The 21,833-nt window shown below is 27.5% G+C and overlaps 1 protein-coding gene across 1 annotated transcript in view; it reads left to right on the plus strand.

Moving 5' to 3' along the window:
• The window catches only part of LOC124431839, a 31,559-nt gene extending 9,929 nt beyond the window's left edge, over nt 1–21,630 (plus strand). Inside the window, exons 18-42 of the mRNA XM_046980180.1 lie at nt 1,396–1,505; nt 1,687–1,777; nt 1,976–2,173; nt 2,615–2,684; nt 2,845–2,971; nt 3,640–3,706; nt 3,803–3,915; nt 4,209–4,446; nt 7,553–7,662; nt 7,847–7,937; nt 8,134–8,331; nt 8,771–8,840; nt 9,001–9,127; nt 9,746–9,812; nt 9,910–10,022; nt 10,315–10,552; nt 18,316–18,425; nt 18,606–18,696; nt 18,875–19,072; nt 19,512–19,581; nt 19,742–19,868; nt 20,155–20,221; nt 20,319–20,431; nt 20,717–20,954; nt 21,118–21,630. Of these exons, the coding sequence (XP_046836136.1) occupies nt 1,396–1,505; nt 1,687–1,777; nt 1,976–2,173; nt 2,615–2,684; nt 2,845–2,971; nt 3,640–3,706; nt 3,803–3,915; nt 4,209–4,446; nt 7,553–7,662; nt 7,847–7,937; nt 8,134–8,331; nt 8,771–8,840; nt 9,001–9,127; nt 9,746–9,812; nt 9,910–10,022; nt 10,315–10,552; nt 18,316–18,425; nt 18,606–18,696; nt 18,875–19,072; nt 19,512–19,581; nt 19,742–19,868; nt 20,155–20,221; nt 20,319–20,431; nt 20,717–20,954; nt 21,118–21,458 (3,383 nt within the window). The 3' untranslated portion in view covers nt 21,459–21,630. The remainder of the gene's footprint in view (nt 1–1,395; nt 1,506–1,686; nt 1,778–1,975; nt 2,174–2,614; nt 2,685–2,844; nt 2,972–3,639; nt 3,707–3,802; nt 3,916–4,208; nt 4,447–7,552; nt 7,663–7,846; nt 7,938–8,133; nt 8,332–8,770; nt 8,841–9,000; nt 9,128–9,745; nt 9,813–9,909; nt 10,023–10,314; nt 10,553–18,315; nt 18,426–18,605; nt 18,697–18,874; nt 19,073–19,511; nt 19,582–19,741; nt 19,869–20,154; nt 20,222–20,318; nt 20,432–20,716; nt 20,955–21,117) is intronic.
• The last annotated feature ends 203 nt before the right edge of the window (nt 21,631–21,833 follow it).

The following is a 21,833-nucleotide window of genomic DNA, read 5'->3' on the forward strand; positions in this document are numbered from 1 at the left end:
ATATGTCTTGTATTATCGTTTATAAATTAAATTCGACGAATTAGTTTGTGTTTGTACGAATTACGATTTTTCCGCATTGAATATGGTTTATGAAATAAAATAGAAAAAGAACTTATATTTGATAGGTGAAATTCTTTATTTTAAATATATCTTTATAATTGAATTTTATAAACTGACAATTTGTTACAGATTAATAACATTCTTTATCAGTAAGTAATAGTGAACTACCTTTTTAAAAATAAATCATATCAAATATATATATATATATATATATATATATATATATATATATATATATACTATTATATATATATACTATTATATATATACTATATATATACTATTATATATATATATATATATATATATATATAATAGTAAATAATCCGGTTATATTCTAATTATAGAATAAATAAAAATTGACAAAAGAGTGAGGGAGAGAGAGAGGGAGAGAGAGAGGGAGAGAGAGAGAGTTTTGTTTCCTTTTTTTTTTTTTTGTTTAATGAATTGTGTATTATCAATGATAATTATATTCGAAGGATAAGAAAATTATATGCACTTTATAGATTCGTCATCGTTACCGAATTGTGTAGCAAAAAGATAAGGGGAAAAAGATAAATATATTCTGAAATTATAAGCCGTAAAATACAGGGTAACATAACATTAATAGATATCACGTGTCTTCGCCGAATATTTTTTACTGATAGGAAAAAGAGAGGAAAATACGAATTCAGCATATTTAATATTATTAATACTACCTGTTAACGTAAAAGGCGTCTTTAAAGTTTTAATGTTCGTTCATTAAGAGTATTTTGACTATAAAAGTTCTATTTACTTTTTCAAACATCGCAAAACTGCAAGAAGAGTACTATCTTTAACATATAAGTCAAATAACTTTATAGAATGATATTGACTATTATTCTATTTACTCTGTTAACAGTTATATTTATTAATATTCTGTCGAAGTTATATAAATTTTATGTCTTTCGTAAGACGATTAATAAAATACCAGGTGATGCATCCTTCTTCCGTAATGTAATCAATTTCAACAGATTATCAAAAGACGGTAAACTTATTTTTTTCATCAACGATTATATTTACATATAATATTATATACACAGATAATACATGTACCAACATATATACATAAAATTTATATATATACATATATATATATATATATATATATATATATATATATATTCATATACAGTTAAAGATATATATGTAACTCGGTATTACGTAAATGAATATAATGATCGATCATCGAATTCAGATACTGTGACGGTCGTTTAAATAATTTACTGAATTTCATGAAGAAGAAAGAAAGGAAAAAATGTATAGGAAACACAAGTGTAACTAAACCAAAAATTTTTTTTAAATTTTCTCTTTCAGAATATCATAAAGTCTTCTGTCAATATACAGTTCGATATAAAGAAGGGATTTATAAATTATGGATGGGATATAAACCAATGGTATACATTTACAAGCCCGAATATGCAGAGGTACGTAGATATATGAAAATATGTTCTAGAAAATCACGACGGGTACCATAAGATTGAGAAATAAACATTTTTATCCATATTGATATCAAAATGTATTATTATCATTATTAATATTAATGCTAAAGAATTGATATATTTTATTCTTCTTATTGTCTTCCTTTTTTTTTTCATTCGTGCGCAGGTCATTCTCAGAAGTAGTACGAATATAACCAAAGCAACTACTTACGATAGCTTTAAGCCTTGGATAGGAGATGGTCTTATAACCTCGACAGGTAAGTCTATACACATATACATACATATATACATGTATAATATATATGTATGTAAATATATATAATATATATATATATATATATATATATATATATATATATATATTTCTTTTTTCTTGTCAATTAAGAGCAATACATATTTTCCTATATGTATATAATAAAATAAACAAATAATACATAACAATTCATCGTTATCAGGTTCTAAGTGGTTCTACGACAGGAAATTGATTACCCCGGCATTTCATTTTTCTATGCTCGATAATTTCATCATAGTAATGCTCGAAAAGAGCGAAATTTTGATCGATCGTATAGAGAAAGAAATGGAGAAAAATTTTGGAAAGAATGAGGTCAATATTTATCCATTGATTGCTCATTTTACGTTGGATGTTATATGCGGTAAGTTCACTCAAATGTTTCATAACACGCAATATCCATCAGAGATGAAATTCTGATCAAAAAATTGCTATACAATTTTCTCGAGGCACACACATATGTATATGTTTGCGTGTAATGTATATTGATTTTCCATAAGAAGACAGCATACATTTAAAAGTTAAAATAGAAATCGATCTTTTTCAAAATAATATCTTTTCTTGTTATCCTTCAATAATATTACTAAGGTATCTTTTTTATATATTAATAAAATTGATTACACGTTATAGACAGAAAAAAAAAGAGATTATAAAAATTGACTTTTTTTTAAACCGGCCAAATTGTATGTAGATGATTAACACAGTTCTGCAAAATCGGCTTCCTTTCTTTTGTGAAAGCATACTGTTCTATTTTTTATCGACTGTTTCATCTTTATCTATTTTCTGTTTTATTGTTTTTTATCAGAAACAACAATGGGCGTTAACATACATGCGCAGGATAATACAATTACTGGCTACCCCGATTACATACACAAGTATGAGAGTGTTATGATATAAAAATGATTATGTTAAACGTAAAAAATGATTGCTTAGAAATTTTATTTATTTATTGGTTTATTTACGTATTTATTTCTATATATTTTCATATTTATTTAATTTATTTATCTTTTTATCCATTTTCCCCACGTATTTCAGATCGGAGTATTCTATATTGCATCGATATTTACGTCCTTGGTTAAAACTCGATTCGATATTTGCATTGACAGCTGAAGGGAAAGAATTTTATTCGTCGATTAAGGAAATACATCGTTTTAATAGAGAGGTAGAACAATTTTTATATTCTATTTTCTATTTTCACATCAATGTATAGATGTATGTATATAAATTTCTTCTTCATCAACTAAAATTTCATCGTGATGATTAATATAGATTTATATTTATATTTATATTTATATTAATATAGATTTTTATATGTATATACGTATATATGTATATTTATATGTCTATATATATATTAGTATTATAATAATCATATTAGTATTGTTAATGTAGATATATATATATATATTTATTTATTTATAAAATTTATTTTTAATTATAATTAATAAAATAAACGTCCAGCATTCTTAATAAAATGTTAATCCGTGATATAAGCGATCGGTATTACAACGATTAATTCGAAAATTATTGATAATTTAGTAAAAATATTTCTAAATGTAATAATTTGTCAATATCTTAAATAGATGACAAATATTTATATTAACCTAAAGAGCTACGAGATACAATCCAAACGTGATTTAGTCGGGACATTTACGCTTATTTATATTCATTAAGCATTTATATTAAATATAAATATTTTATTTTCAATGCCAATCCAAGTATTAATATATACTATCATTCTTTTTCTTTTTGAATAAATATCGTTAATTAATATTAATTACAGCCAAATCAATATTTTCCAATAGTATCTTTCCGTGTTTTATATTACAGGTGATAAAAAAGAAAAAAGAGGCTCGTCGAGAGCAACGTCAAGACGACAGAGAATTTGACGAATTAGGTGATTAATTATTTTTTTTATCAAATAGCAACTCTTTTTTCAATTTCGTCCTTTGACGCACATGTATGATAAACTGTAAAAATGGTGATATTTCAGGTGGAAAAAAAAGGAAAGCCTTCATAGATATCTTATTAGATATCAACGAAAATAATTCTAATCAGTTTTCAGAAGAGGAACTGGATGAACAAGTAGCTACAATAATGTTCGCTGTAAGTAAAAATAAAAAGAGAAAAAGCGGAAACAGAAATCGATGAACCGATTTAAACTCCATCGGAGAGGAATAATTTCATTTATACGAAATCATGAAGATTTTATACGTTTTTTCTACGAACAAATATTATTAGAATATATAAAATATTAGATGGCATAAGAATTTCAACTTTAATTCTTTGTAAATTGAATTTTTAATTTTTTAATTCTTTGACATTAACATTTTAAAATATTTAGTCACATTATCTATAATCCGCTCTTTAACGAATTATAACATTAATATCTTGATTAGGGTCACGATACTACTGCTACCGCTATTTTTTGGACATTGTTTTGTTTGGCAACCGAGTCTGAAATTCAAGATAAGGTGTACGATGAACTGAAAACTGTATTCGACGATTTGGACGGTCCAATTACGATGAATACAATTTCCCAATTGAAATATTTGGACAGAGTGTGCAAGGAAGCTTTAAGGCTCTATCCAGTAATACCTAAATATTCACGACAAATAACAGAGGAAATAACGATAGGTACGTAAATATATATAGAATTTCGTATTCGTCATTTAAAAAAAATGTATATACATATATATTTATATATTATATATACTTTTGACATAACATATGTTAAACATTTTATCTAGATATATATAAATATATATATATATATAAATATATATATATATATATATATTTATATTCATATATATATATGTATATATGTGTATATAATAATTTGTTTCTTTTTTTTATTTTTTCAGGTAAATACGTAATTCCGAAGAATACAGAATTGACAATTCATGTTCATGGTTTGCACCATGATCCTGAAATTTGGACGGAACCAGATAAATTTAACCCGGACAGGTTTTTGACCAATGAAACGCAAAATAGAAATCCTTTTTCATATCTACCGTTTAGCGCTGGACCAAGAAATTGTATCGGACAGAAATTCGCGAATCTAGAACTTAAATTGGTCATAGCAATGTTGTTGAAAAAATGGATGGTCAAATCTTTGATTTTACGAAAAGATATCAAAATTTGTCATTCTGCCGTTTTACGACCATTGGATGATGTATATTTACGTTTTATACCGAGGAAATGAGAAGACTACAAAGAGAGTGAGAGAGTTAGTTTCCTTATCTTTTGAAAAAATTCATATTCCTTGTATTATCGTTGATAAATTAAATTCGACGAATTAGTTTGTGTTTGTACGAATTACTATTTTTCCGCATTGAAAATGGTTTATGAAATAAAATAGAAAAAGAACTTACATTCGATAGGGGAGATTCTTTATTTTAAATATATCTTTATAATTGAATTGTATAAACTAACAATTGTTACGGAATAATAATATTCTTTATCAGTAAGTAATAGTGAACTTCCTTTTTAAAAATAAATCATATCAAATATATATAATATAATATAATAGTAAATAATTGTAACATTATCTGTTTATTATAACAAAATGGTACAAATTCCGTTTATAAAAATAGTAGAATATATTTACATACGATATCTAATACCTATAGTCGAATTATTGTACTAATACTACTATTGCTTATTTATAATCATGAGTTTTGATATGATTTAAAATTCGGTAATTACTTATAATACGGATAATGCTATTTCAATATCATTACTGTCTTGATTGTATTATTTATTTACTTATTTTTGTATATTCATTTTTTTCTTTTGCTTCTTTTTTCGCTATTAATAACATCGTCCAACGAATTATTCCCACAGTCAACTTAAATGGCCTTCCCGGCCATACTCCTACTTCAACCTGTTCTTCCATTCCGCACCTCCTGGTTAAGAATTAACGAATAAAAGACATTTTTCTTGTTTCTCTCATTAATCAAATTTCGATTAAATCATGTTAATATAAGACGGAAGTAGTTCTTCTCGATATAAATGATTTAATTATTCAAAAAATTGTTCGGGCACTGTGCAGAATCCATATCTGTAATGCTCATTATTTAGATTGTTGTTATTATCCTAAATTCTACAAATAATAATATCAATTTTTATTATTATTATTACTATTATTATAGACAGGATGATGAATGGATCAATTTGGTGCGTCAATGAATGGGAGAAAAAGGTAAGAGTGCAATAACTATCCATGACAAGCACTAAACAGGATAACATTTATAGTACACAATGGAAATCAAGAATATCTACCTTTGATAATTGGAGAGATTTCGAAAAACAGGTAGTTCAACAATAGTCGGATATTTAGGTATCGAAAAAAAGGTTCTCATAGGAAATAGAATCCTTAGTGCTTCGGCTTGTGTCGAACTTCATCATGTTACTTCAACTTTTACCTTTATGTTTATTTTATAAGAAAAAGAAGCAGAACAGAACTAAGAACTATGACGAATTTTCGCGTTTTACCATCCGTAAGCCTAATGGTCTTCTATTAAGTTGTTTGGATAAGAAACTTCATTTATTTCTATATTTTCATTCTTGCAAGTTATCTGAAATGGTATAATAATTATAGTTGGTTTTAACGTTTATTTCTTTCATCTCCCTTTCCTTCTTTTGTATCTCTTTCCTTCTTTTTATTTCTTTCTTTCGGATGAACTGTCGTTTTTCTAATGTGTAGTTGCAACGGTCATAGAACATTTACATTTTGAGTATATTCTAATTATAGGGGAAATAAAAATTGACAAAGTAGACAGAGAGAGAGAGAGAGAGAGAGAGATTTCTGTTTCCTTTTATTTATTTATTTTTTTTTTTTTTTTTTTTTTAACAAATTGTGTATTATCACCGATAATTATATTCGAAGGATAAGAAAATTATATGCACTTTTTAGATTCGTCATCGTTTCCGAATTAATTACTAAAAAGATAAGGGGAAAAAGATAAAAATACTTTGAAATTATAAGCCGTAAAATATAGGATAAAATAATAACAAATATCACGCGATCTTTGTTATAGCCGAATATTTGTTATAGCCGAATATTGTAGGAGTAAGGGTGGAAAATACGAATTAAGCATATTTAAGATTATTAATAGTAACTGCGATCGTAACCGATGTAACACTCGTCCATAAAATTTTAATGTTCATTCATTAAGAGCTTTTTGACTATAAAAGAACAAATGAGCTCTATTTTCTCTTTCAAACGGCGCAAAACCGCAAGACAATTACTATTTTTAACAAATAAGTCAAATAACATTATAAAATGATATTGACGATTATTCTATTTACTCTGTTAACAGTAATATTTATTAATATTCTGTCGAAGTTGTATAAATTTTATGTTTTTCGTAAGACGATTAATAAAATACCTGGTGATGCATCCTTCTTCCGTAACGTAATCAATTTCAACAGATTATCAAAAGAGGGTAAACTTATTTTTTTTATCGATTTTGTATATATAATATTATATACATACGTAAAAAATGTACATAGATATACACATTCAATTTATATGTATATATATATACATGTACAATTATATATAAATATGTAACTCGGTATTACGTAAATGAATATAATGATCGATCATCGAGTTTAGATACTGTGACGGTCGTTTAAATAATGTACTGAATTTCATGAAGATGAAAGAAAGGAAAAATGTATAGGATACACAAGTGTAACTAAACCGAAATTTTTTTTTAATTTTCTCTTTTAGAATATCATAAAGTCTTCTGTCAATATACAGTTCGATATAAAGAAGGGATTTATAAATTATGGATGGGATATAAACCAATGGTATACATTTACAAGCCCGAATATGCAGAGGTACGTAGATATATGAAAATATGTTCTAGAAAATCACGATGGGTACCATAAGATTGAGAAATAAACATTTATATCCATATTGATATCAAAATGTATTATTATCATTATTAATATTAATGCTAAAAAATTGATATATTTTATTCTTCTTATTGTCTTTCTTTTTTTTCTTTTCATTTGTGCGCAGGTCATTCTCACAAGTAGTACGAATATAACCAAAGCATCTACTTACGATAGTTTACAGCCTTGGTTAGGACATGGTCTTTTAACCGCGACTGGTAAGTCTATGCACATATATATACATATATATATATATGTATAATATATATATATGTACACATATATATAATATATATATATATATGTATATATATATATATATTTCTTTTTTCTTGTCAATTAAGAGCAATACATATTTTCCTATATGTATATAATAAAATAAACAAATAATACATAACAATTCATCGTTATCAGGTTCTAAGTGGTTCCACGACAGGAAATTGATTACCCCGTCATTTCATTTTTCTATGCTCGATAATTTCATCATAGTAATGCTCGAAAAGAGCGAAATTTTGATCGATCGTATAGAGAAAGAAATGGAGAAAAATTTTGGAAAGAATGGAGTCAATATTTATCCATTGATTGCTGATTTTACGTTGGATGTTATATGCGGTAAGTTCACTCAAATGTTTCATAACACGCAATATCCTTCAGAGATGAAATTCTGATTAAAAATTGCTATACAATTTTCTCGAGGCACACTCATATGTATATGTGTGCGTGTAATGTATGTTGATTTTCCATAAGAAGACAGCATATTTTTAAAAAGTTAAAATAGAAATCGATCTTTTTCAAAATAATATCTTTTCTTGTTATCCTTCAATAATATTACTAAGATATTTTTTTATATATTAATAAAATTGATTACACGTTATAGACAGAAAAAAAAGAGATCATAAAAATTGACTTTTTTTTAAACCGACCAAATTGTATGTAAATGATTAACACAGTTCTGCAAAATCGGTTCCCTTTCTTTTGTGAAAACTTACTGTCCTATTTTTTATCGACTGTTTCATCATTTTCTATTTTCTGTTTTATTGTTTTTTATCAGAAACAACAATGGGCGTTAACATACATGCGCAGGATAATACATTTACTGGTTACTCCGATTACATACACAAGTATGAGATTATTATGATATAAAAATGAATATATTAAACGTAAAGAATGATTACTTAGAAATTTTATTTATTTATTGATTTATTTACTTATTTATTTCTTTCTATTTATATATTTTTTTAATTTATTTATCTCTTTATCCATTTTCCCCACGTATTTCAGAGGGACGAATTCTATGTTTTATCGTTATATACGTCCTTGGTTAAAACTAGATTCGATATTTGCATTGACAGCCGAAGGAAAGCAATTTTATTCATCGATCAAGGAAATACATCGTTTTAATAGAGAGGTAGAATAATAGTTATATCCTGTTTTCTATTTTCACATCAATATATATATGTATGTATATAAATGTCTTCTTCATCTACTAATATTTCATTGTGATAATAGTGCATTAATATATTAATTTATATATATTAATATATTAATATATTAATATATTAATATATTAATATATATATATTAACAATATTAATATGATAATTATTATTAATAAAATAAACGTCCAACATTTTGAATAAAATGTCAATACGTGATATTAGCGATCAGTAACAAAAGATTGATACGAAAATTATTCGTAGTTTAGTAAAAATATTTCTGTACATATCAATTTGTCGATAAATTAAATAGGTGACATATATTTATAATAATCTAAGTAGCTAGGAGATACAACCCAAACGTAATTTAGTTGGGACCTTTACGCTTATTTATATTTATTAAGCATTTAAATTAAACATTTAAATTATTAAGCATTTTATTAAGCATATAAATATTTTATTTGCAATGCCAATCCAAGTATTAATATATTCTATCATTCTTTTTCGTTTTGAATTAATATCGTTAATTAATATTAATTACATCCAAATCAATATTTTCCAATAGTATGATTCCATGTTTTATATTACAGGTGATAAAGATGAAAAAGGAGGCTCGTCGAGAGCAAAGTCAAGACGACAGAGAATTTGAAGAATTAGGTAATTAATTATGTATTTTTATCAAATAGCAACATTTTTTTCACTTTCATCCTTTGACGCACATGTATGATCAACTGTAGAAATGTTGATGTTTCAGGTAGAAAAAAAAGGAAATCCTTCATAGATATCTTATTAGATATCAACGAAAATAATTCTAATCAGCTTTCGGAAAAGGATATGGATGAACAAGTAGCTACAATAATGTTCGCTGTAAGTAAAAAAAAAGAGAAAAAGCGGAAACAGAAATCGATAAATCGATTTTAACTCCATCGAAGAGGAATAATTTCATTTATACGAAATCATGAAGTTTTTATACGTTTTTTCTACGAACAAATATTAATAGACAATATAAAATATTAGATGGCATAAGAATTTAAACTCCAACTGTGTGCAAATCGAATTTTTTAATTCTATAATTCCTTGAAATTAATATTTTAAATATTTTGCCACAATATCAATAATCCGCTCTTTAACTATATTATAACATTAATAACGTGATTAGGGTCACGATACTACTGCTACCGCCATTTTTTGGACATTGTTATGTTTGGCAACCGAGCCAGAAATTCAAGATAAAGTTTACGAGGAACTGAAGGATGTATTCGACAATTTGGACGGTTCAATTAGCATGAGTACAATTTCCCAATTGGAATATTTGGATAGAGTGTGCAAGGAAACTTTAAGGCTCTATACAGTTGTTCCTGAATTTTCACGACAAATAACAGAGGAAATAACGATAGGTAAGTAAATTTATATAGAAATTCGTATTCATATTTAAAAGATAAATGTATATACATATATATTTATATTATATGTACTTTTAAGATAACATACGATAAATATTTTATCGACATGTATATATATATATATATATATATATATATATATATATATATATATATATGTATATAATAATTTGTTTATTTTTTTTATTTTTTCAGGTAAATACGTAATTCCGAAGAATACAGAATTGACAATTCATGTTCATGGTTTGCACCATGATCCTGAAATTTGGACGGAACCAGATAAATTTAACCCGGACAGGTTTTTGACCAATGAAACACAAAATAGAAATCCTTTTTCATATCTACCATTTAGCGCTGGACCAAGAAATTGTATCGGACAGAAATTCGCGAATCTAGAACTTAAATTGGTCATAGCAATGTTGTTGAAAAAATGGATGGTCAAATCTTTGATTTTACGAAAAGATATCAAAATTTTTCATTCTGCCGTTTTACGACCATTGGATGATGTATATTTTCGTTTTATACCGAGGAAATGAGAAAACTACAAAGAGATCGAGAGAGAGAGTTAGTTTCTTTTTCTTTCGATAAAACTCATATTTCTTGTATTATTGTTGAAAAATTAAATTCAACGAATCACATTCTGTTTCTACGAATTACGAATTTTCCGCATTGAAGATGGTTTATGAAATAAAATAGAAAAAGTACTTATATTTGATAGGTGAAATTCTTTATTTTAAATATATCTTTATAATTGAATTATATAAACTGACAATTTGTTACAGAATAATAACGTTCTTTATCAGTAAGTAATAGTGAACTTCCTTTTTAAAAATAAATCATATCAAATATATATATTATAATATATATATATAATATAATAGTAAATAATGGTAACATTATCTGTTTATTATAACAAAATGTTACAAATTCCGTTTGTAAAAATAGTAGAATATATTTTCATACTATATCTAATACGGATAGCCGAAGTATTGGACTAATACTACTATTGCTTATTTATAATGATTACTTTGGAAATTATTTAAATTAAGATAATTACACTTTATACACTATAATTTCTATGACATCACTGTCTTGATTGTTTCATTTATCTATTTATTTATTTATTTACTTATTTATATTCATTTTCTTCTTTTTCTACTTTTTTCACCATTAATAACATCATCCAACAAATTATTTGCACAGTGAACCAAAATATACCATCTTTCCCGGCCATTCTTCTTCTTCAACCTTTTCCTCCATTTTACACCACTTGGTAAAGAATTAACGAATAAAAGAGGTAATTCTTGTTTCTTTCATTAATCAAATTTCGATTAAATCATGGTAATATCCGACGGAAGTAATCTTTCTCGATGTAAACGATTCAATTCTTAATAAATTGTTCACGTTCTGTGCTGAAGCAATATCTGTAAGGCGCTTTGTGTAGATTGTTGTTATTATCCTGAATTCTACAAATAATAATATCAATTTTTATTATTATTATTACTATTATTATAGACAGGATGATGAATGGATCAATTTGGTGCGTCATTAGACGGGAGAAAAAGATAAGAGTTTAGTAAATATCCATGAGACGCACGAAACAGGATAACATTTATAGTACACAATGGAAGTCAATAAGATCTACCTTTGATAAGTGGAGAGATTTCGAAAAACAAGTAGTTCAACAATAGTCGGATATGTAGATATCGAAAAAAAAGGTTTTCATAGGAAATAGAATCCTTAGTGCTTCGGCTTGTGTCGAACCTCACCATGATGCTTCCTCATTTACATATATATATATATATATATATATATATATATAATATCTTAATTTTTTTTATTTTAACTCGTTTTAATTAGGGTGAAGTGACAAACGGAAATATGTTTCTCTGTGAACAAAGAAACGACAATTCACGTTTATTATTAAATTTTATATTTTACTCTCGTACTACTTCTCTCGTCTACGTTCTATTTCTTACTCTCAGTTTCTCTCCCCAAATCTTAACGGCTCGATTTGTAGGTAACAAAAGAATTTGTAGATAACAAAAACAAAGGAAGGGTGGGCCATGAGACGCATGACAAATCTACCTGGAGAAAGTATACTTTCTTTACATCTCCCCCCCCCCCCACGGATAAAGTGTCTACAATTTTTAGTCCTCTTCTCCATCTTCTGATATCGGAAGTAGTTTTGTTATGTGGAAGAATCCGGTTTCTTGTTTCTGTTTCCCTGTTTTTATTTCGTATATAGACTCTGAAATTTTGTTTATTATTTGGAAAGGGCCAATTCTCAATTCGTCTAATTTCTTTCTATTCAACCTATTGCCATCTATATATACCAAATCTCCTGTGTTAAATTGATGATTCTTTCTATTCTTGTTAAATATTCTTTTGTTATATTCATGTGATCTTTTTGTTCTTTCTAGGGCTAGTTCTTTATCTCTTATCCAATTTTCTTTATCATTTTTTCTTTTTTTTATCTCTTCGGGTAGAATGCTGTTGATTGTGCCATCTAACAAATATTTAGGCGTGAAGCCGGTTACTGTATGCTCTGTTTCATTGTATTTATCCAAACATTCTCTAGCGATCGTTGTCCAAGCTCTTTTTTTTTCTTTCTCGTTTATTCTGCATCTTATTTTGTTTACTAATGTCTGATTCAGTCTCTCGTTCAGACCGTTGGAAAAGAGCTCATTGACAGCCGTAAAAATCAGTTTCGTATCCTTTTTTATGAGAAATTCCCTAAATTCTTTTGAGTTTATTCCCGGTTATTGATCTGCGAGTATCACTCCTATTTTGTCGGTTTCTAGTATTCCACTTATCAGCTTGATGAAATCTGTTGCACTCTGGGTTTTTGATGTTCTCATGAACGCGTATCTTGTAAAATGATCCACCAGTAGATGAAGGTATCTTTTTGTTGATCTTTGTCCCCCTTAGCCTCCGATGGTATCTATTGACATGATTTCGAACGGTTTCGTTGCCGGTCCTAGTTGTGACAACCGTCCATATTTTCCTTGCCCCCTGGATTTGTTCTTAATGCATATTTCGCAGTTTTGGCAAACTTTTTTTATATTTGCCGTTATTCCTTTAGCTGTGTAATAAGGAGATATCCTGCTTATCATTTGTTTGATGCCTATATGACACCATTCAGAATGTATCTCTTTAATTAATTTTAAGCTTAGTTCTGTAGATAAGATTATTTTTTCTTTGTTTCTAATTTTTTTATAGAATATCCCGTCTTTTTCTATTAGTTTTAATTTGGTTTTTTGCAATGTTATATTTTCTTTTTGATCTGTTTTTATTTCTTTTATTTTTATTAGGTTGATTATTCTTAGTATTTCTTCCGTATTTTCGGATGATTCCAGTACTGGATTTCTGCTTAGACTAACTGCTTCAGCGTTATCTTTTCCCGGAATATATTTTATTTGAAAGTCATATTGAGATAAATAATATGTTAATTCTCCAAGTTCTTCATCTGTTCTAGCTTTTATGTTCATACCTTCTAATGGTTTATGATCTGTGAATATCGTGAATTTTCTTCCGATCAACCAATGTTGCCAATATTTTACCGCTTCCTTGATTGCCAGGCATTCTAAGTAAATTGCCTTTTTTCTCTTTTGTGAATCATTTAACTTTTTCGAAAAGTATGCTACTGGCTTTTCTTTACCATCACTCTGTACTTGCTTAAATATCGCACCAATGCCTTCCAGTGATGCATCCGTGTAAATTCTTATTGGTAAATTCCTGTCAAATATTTGCAACACTGGTTGAGAGCATAGTAGATTTTTTATACCTTTGAAGGATTTCTCACACTCTTCAGACCATATGAACTTTTCATTTTTCCTTAACAGTCTATGTAATGGGTCTAGTAGTATTGAGCTTTTCGGTATGTATTCGTGATAAAAGTTTATTTTTCCAAGAAATTGTCTAATGTTCTTTTGAGTTTTTGGAGTAGGAAAATTTCGTATTGAAATTAGATTATCCTTTACTGGTCTTACTGTATTGTGCTCTATTATGTGTCCAAGATATTTCACTGATTCTGTTGCAAATGTACATTTTTTAAATTTTAGTCTGAAACCTTCGTTTACTATTGCCTTCATTACTCTTTCTATGTGTTCTATGTGTTCTTCAAATGATACTGAAAAAATTAATATGTCGTCTATGTAATTCTCTGAAAAATCTTTCAGTTTGTGCTTTCTTAGAATATTCGATAATATTCTTTGGAAAATGGCTGGTGATGTTTTTAGTCCGAACGGTAGACATGTCCATTGGAAGTGTCCCTCTTGTGTAACGAATCCAGTTTTTTGTCTATCTTCAATACGTAATGGAATTGACCAGAAAGCGGAATTTATATCTAATGTGGTGAAGTGTTTACAGTTTCTTGCTTTTAATATTAAATCTTCTATTAATGGAAATGGTTGAGCTTGTGGTGTAACTATCTTGTTTAATTCACGAAAATCGTTTGTTCTCATCTTTCTTGAATGCCAGAGTTACTGGTGCTGCAAACGGACTATAAGATTCTTCGATCAATTTATTTTCTAATAGTTTTGCTACTTGATTTTCTATCTCTTTTTTATCTTCTATAGTGCACCTATATGGTCTCTTACTGCAGTATTTATCCACCAGTAAGTCTATTCGCGCTTCGTAGTCCGAAACGGTGCCTACATCATATTTGTTTTTTGCAAATATAAAATTATATTTTTCTATTAATTTTTTTATCTTTGTTTTTTTTTTTGTATTATCTAAGTGATTCAGATCTGATCTAAATTCGTCCTCATTCACATGTTCGTTAAAGTTTATTTTAACTTCTTTTATTTCTTTCTTTGTATCCAATGTACTTATATTTTCTTTTGTCTGTGTTTCTCTCTTTCGAGATATTTGTAGATTTTCATCTTGGGTTAGTTTGAATTTCTTTATCATATCCAACCCAATAATAAAATCTTCAAAGTCATTTCTTTCTACGATAAATACGTCAACGTATTCTTCTTTATCGAAAATTTTTATTTTAATGGTTACTAAACCTTTTGTTTGTGTCACACCATTGACCGTTTTTAAAAATATTTTATTTTTATCTTTTATCTCTTTTTCTTTTTTTTTTATTTTAACTAGTCTCGAATTTATTAGAGAGACTTGGGAACCTGGGTCATATGTTCCGTTTACTTCTAACATCTCTTCTAATATCATCTTTACCTTGATCAATGATGTGGTTATTCGTTTTTTTGTTCCTTGCATAGGTCTACTTCTATCATCGAATTGCTTTTGTTTATTCTGGTTTCTTTTCTAAACCAACAGGCGTCCTCTGAGTGATATCTAATACCTTTGTTTAGTTTTTCACAGTTCTTACATGGTCTTTTTTCTTCAAATTTCTTGTTGTTATCTTGTCTTTCCTCTTTCTTCTTTTTAAAATTGTTCTTACTTACCAGATTTTCGCATTTCTTTATCTCCTGTAATAGTTCTGTCGAATTTTGACACTTTTCTCTGTCTATCTTATTTCTTATAAATTCTGGTAGTCCTGCTGCTATAAGCATTATCAGGGTCTTCGTACCTATATTGTTGTCCATATCGAGTAGTAGTTTTTCCTTCTTCATAGCGTACTCCATCAGTGAACCTTCCTTATATCTGTAGGATGTAGCGTATATACCTGTATTCCATCCCTTGTCTGCAAATGATTTCAAGAACTTTTGTTTCCATTCGTTCCAACTAGCCTCCATTGTTAACGCTGTTAATGTTGCTGAGTGCCAATTCACACATGCTCTGTCAAGGAATAATCTTAGGATTTCGATTTTTGTGTTATCTCTATTAATTTTGAATCTTTGACATTCTCTTTCAAATGTCTCCAACCATTGTTCTGCATTTGAATGTTTGCACACAAATTTTTCGATCATAAATTGTTCCGATATATTCTTTAAATCTATTTGGTGTTCTTTTTCCTGTGCGGGTTCTACTATGTCTTTCTCTACTACTTCGTCTAGATATAGATCATTGAATATTACGTTTCCATTTTCGTCGAAATACGTACTTTCCATTTCCTGTGTGCATTTAATCCATATTTTTTTCTCCTGGCCTCTTTGATTGAGGCTTTTTTTCATTCTCTTATAACTTTCCGTTTTTATTAGTTCGCTGTGATTACTTACGAATTTCTCGTTTTCCGGCAATATGTATTTTTCTTTATCCTCAGTTATGATAGAGGTTATAGCAATCACGTTTGTTTTTCTGTCGCTTGGTGATGCCACACACTTAAATGCAAACTGTAGTTTTCTTTCCATTATAAACAAAGAATTGTCGTTTTATAATATCTTAATTTTTTTTATTTTAACTCGTTTTAATTAGGGTGAAGTGACAAACGGAAATATGTTTCTCTGTGAACAAAGAAACGACAATTCACGTTTATTATTAAATTTTATATTTTACTCTCGTACTACTTCTCTCGTCTACGTTCTATTTCTTACTCCCAGTTTCTCTCCCCAAATCTTAACGGCTCGATTTGTAGGTAACAAAAGAATTTGTAGATAACAAAAACAAAGGAAGGGTGGGCCATGAGACGCATGACAAATCTACCTGGAGAAAGTATACTTTCTTTACATATATATATATATATATATATATATATATATATATATATATATATTTTATAAGAAAAACAGACTCAGCAAGAGTAAAAACCATGACGAATATTCGAGCTTCTTGCAGAAACCTAATGGTCTCTTGTTAAATAGTTCAGATAAGAAACTTCATTTATTTCTATGCTGAACTGTCGTTTTTCTAATATGTAGTTGCAAACGGTCATAGATCTTTTTCTTTTTGAGTATATTCTAATTATAGGAGAAATAAAAATTGACAAAAGAGAGAGAGAGAGAGAGAGAGAGTTTTCTTTCCTTTTTTTTTGTTTCTTTTCTTTTTTGTTTAACAAATTGTGTATTATCAACGGTAATTATATTCGAAGGATAAGAAAATTATATGCACTTTATAGATTCGTCATCGTTAACGAATTGTGTAGCAAAAAGTTAAGGGGAAAAAGATAAATATATTTTGAAATTATAAGCCGTAAAATAACATTAATAAATATCACGAGTCCTCGCCGAATATTTTTTACTGATAGGAAAAAGAGAGGAAAATACGAATTAAGCATATTTAATATTATTAATACTACCTGCTAACGTAAAAGGCGTCTTTAAAATTTTAATGTTCGTTCATTAAGAGTTTTTTGACTATAAAAGTTCTATTTACTTTTTCAAAGATCGCAAAACTGCAAGAAGAGTACTATCTTTAACATATAAGTCAAATAACTTTATAGAATGATATTGACTATTATTCTATTTACTCTGTTAACAGTTATATTTATTAATATTCTGTCGAAGTTGTATAAATTTTATGTCTTTCGTAAGACGATTAATAAAATACCAGGTGATGCATCCTTCTTCCGTAACGTAATCAATTTCAACAGATTATCAAAAGACGGTAAACTTATTTTTTTCATCAACGATTATATTTACATATAATATTATATACACAGATAATACATGTACCAAAATATATACATAAAATTTATATATATACATATATATATATATTCATATACAGTTAAAGATATATATGTAACTCGGTATTACGTAAATGAATATAATGATCGATCATCGAGTTTAGATACTGTAAAGGTCGTTTAAATAATGTACTGAATTTCATGAAGAAGAAAGAAAGGAAAAAATGTATAGGAAACACAAGTGTAACTAAACCAAAAATTTTTTTTAAATTTTCTCTTTCAGAATATCATAAAGTCTTCTGTCAATATACAGTTCGATATAAAGAAGGGATTTATAAATTATGGATGGGATATAAACCAATGGTATACATTTACAAGCCCGAATATGCAGAGGTACGTAGATATATGAAAATATGTTCTAGAAAATCACGACGGGTACCATAAGATTGAGAAATAAACATTTATATCTATATTGATATCAAAATGTATTATTATCATTATTATTATTGATGCTAAAGAATTGATGTATTTTATTCTTCTTATTGTCTTCCTTTTTTTTTCATTCGTGCGCAGGTCATTCTCAGAAGTAGTACGAATATAACCAAAGCAACTACTTACGATAGCTTTAAGCCTTGGATAGGAGATGGTCTTATAACCTCGACAGGTAAGTCTATACACATATATATACATATATACATGTATAATATATATGTATGTACATATATATAATATATATATATATATATATATTTCTTTTTTCTTGTCAATTAAGAGCAATACATATTTTCCTATATGTATATAATAAAATAAACAAATAATACATAACAATTCATCGTTATCAGGTTCTAAGTGGTTCCACGACAGGAAATTGATTACCCCGGCATTTCATTTTTCTATGCTCGATAATTTCATCATAGTAATGCTCGAAAAGAGCGAAATTTTGATCGATCGTATAGAGAAAGAAATGGAGAAAAATTTTGGAAAGAATGGAGTCAATATTTATCCATTGATTGCTGATTTTACGTTGGATGTTATATGCGGTAAGTTCACTCAAATGTTTCATAACACGCAATATCCTTCAGAGATGAAATTCTGATTAAAAATTGCTATACAATTTTCTCGAGGCACACTCATATGTATATGTGTGCGTGTAATGTATGTTGATTTTCCATAAGAAGACAGCATATTTTTAAAAAGTTAAAATAGAAATCGATCTTTTTCAAAATAATATCTTTTCTTGTTATCCTTCAATAATATTACTAAGATATTTTTTTATATATTAATAAAATTGATTACACGTTATAGACAGAAAAAAAAGAGATCATAAAAATTGACTTTTTTTTAAACCGACCAAATTGTAAGTAAATGATTAACACAGTTCTGCAAAATCGGTTCCCTTTCTTTTGTGAAAACTTACTGTCCTATTTTTTATCGACTGTTTCATCATTTTCTATTTTCTGTTTTATTGTTTTTTATCAGAAACAACAATGGGCGTTAACATACATGCGCAGGATAATACAATTACCGGCTACCCCGATTACATACACAAGTATGAGAGTGTTATGATATAAAAATGATTATGTTAAACGTAAAGAATGATTGCTTAGAAATTTTATTTATTTATTGATTTATTTACGTATTTATTTCTATCTATTTTCATATTTATTCAATTTATTTATCTTTTTATCCATTTTCCCCATGTATTTCAGATCGGAGTATTCTATATTGCATCGATATTTACGTCCTTGGTTAAAACTAGATTCGATATTTGCATTGACAGCTGAAGGGAAAGAATTTTATTCGTCGATTAAGGAAATACATCGTTTTAATAGAGAGGTAGAACAATTGTTATATCCTGTTTTCTATTTTCACATCAATATATAGATGTATGTATATAAATTTCTTCTTCATCAACTAAAATTTCATCGCTTTTTATACACATTTACGCTTATTTATAATCATTAAGCATTTATATTAAATATAAATATTTTATTTTCAACGCCAATCCAAGTATTAATAAATACTATCATTCTTTTTCTTTTTGAATAAATATCGTTAATTAATATTAATTACAGCCAAATCAATATTTTCCAATAGTATCGTCCCATGTTTTATATTACAGGTGATAAAGATGAAAAAGGAGGCTCGTCGAGAGAAATGCCAAGATGACAGCGAATTTGACGAATTAGGTAATTAATTATTTATTTTTATCAAATAGCAACCTTTTTTTCACTTCCATCCTTCGACACACATGTATGATCATCTGTAAAAATGTTGATGCTTCAGGTAGAAAAAAAAGAAAAGCCTTCATAGATATTTTATTAGATATCAACAAAAATGATTCTAATCAGTTTTCGGAAAAGGATATGAATGAACAAGTAGCTACAATAATGTTCGCTGTAAGTAAAAAAAAAAGAGAAAAAGTGGAAAAAGAAATCGATGAACCGATTTAAACTCCATCGAAGAGGAATAATATCATTTATACGAAATCATGAAGATTTTATACCTTTTTTCTACGAATAAATGTTATTAGAAAATATTAGATGGCATAAGAATTTCAACTTCAATTCTTTGTAAATCGAATTTTTATTTCTTTAATTCTTTGACATTAACATTTTGAAATATTTAGTCACATTATCTATAATCCGCTTTTTAACTAATTATAACATTAATATCGTGATTAGGGTCACGATACTACTGCTACCGCTATTTTTTGGACATTGTTTTGTTTGGCAACCGAGCCTGAAATTCAAGATAAGGTTTACGATGAACTAAAGAATGTATTCGATGATTTGGACGGTCCAATTACGATGAATACAATTTCCCAATTGAAATATTTGGACAGAGTGTGCAAAGAATCTTTAAGGCTCTATGCAATTGTACCTGTCTATTCACGACAAATAACAAACGAAATAATGATAGGTAACTAAATATATATAGAAATTCGTCATTTAAAAGTAAAATGTATATATATATACATACATATATATTTATACAAATGATTATATACATATATATATATATGTGTGTATATATATATATATGTATATATGTAATCATTTGTTTGTTTTTTTTATTTTTTCAGGTAAATACGTAATTCCGAAGAATACAGAATTGGCAATTCATGTTCATGGTTTGCACCATGATCCTGAAATTTGGACGGAACCAGATAAATTTAACCCGGACAGGTTTTTGACCAATGAAACGCAAAATAGAAATCCTTTTTCATATCTACCGTTTAGCGCTGGACCAAGAAATTGTATCGGACAGAAATTCGCGAATCTAGAACTTAAATTGGTCATAGCAATGTTGTTGAGAAAATGGATGGTCAAATCTTCAATTTCACGAAAAGATATTAAAACGTATCATACTATCGTTTTACGACCATTGGATGATGTATATTTTCGTTTTATACCGAGGAAATGAGAAAACTATAAAGAGATCGAGAGAGAGAGTTAGTTTCTTTATCTTTCGAAAAAATTCATATGTCTTGTATTATCGTTTATAAATTAAATTCGACGAATTAGTTTGTGTTTGTACGAATTACGATTTTTCCGCATTGAATATGGTTTATGAAATAAAATAGAAAAAGAACTTATATTTGATAGGTGAAATTCTTTATTTTAAATATATCTTTATAATTGAATTGTATAAACTAACAATTGTTACGGAATAATAATATTCTTTATCAGTAAGTAATAGTGAACTTCCTTTTTAAAAATAAATCATATCAAATATATATAATATAATATAATAGTAAATAATTGTAACATTATCTGTTTATTATAACAAAATGTTACA

Source organism: Vespa crabro, chromosome 22, assembly GCF_910589235.1.
Source record: "Vespa crabro chromosome 22, iyVesCrab1.2, whole genome shotgun sequence".
In the NCBI taxonomy this organism is placed as follows: Eukaryota; Metazoa; Arthropoda; class Insecta; order Hymenoptera; family Vespidae; genus Vespa; species Vespa crabro.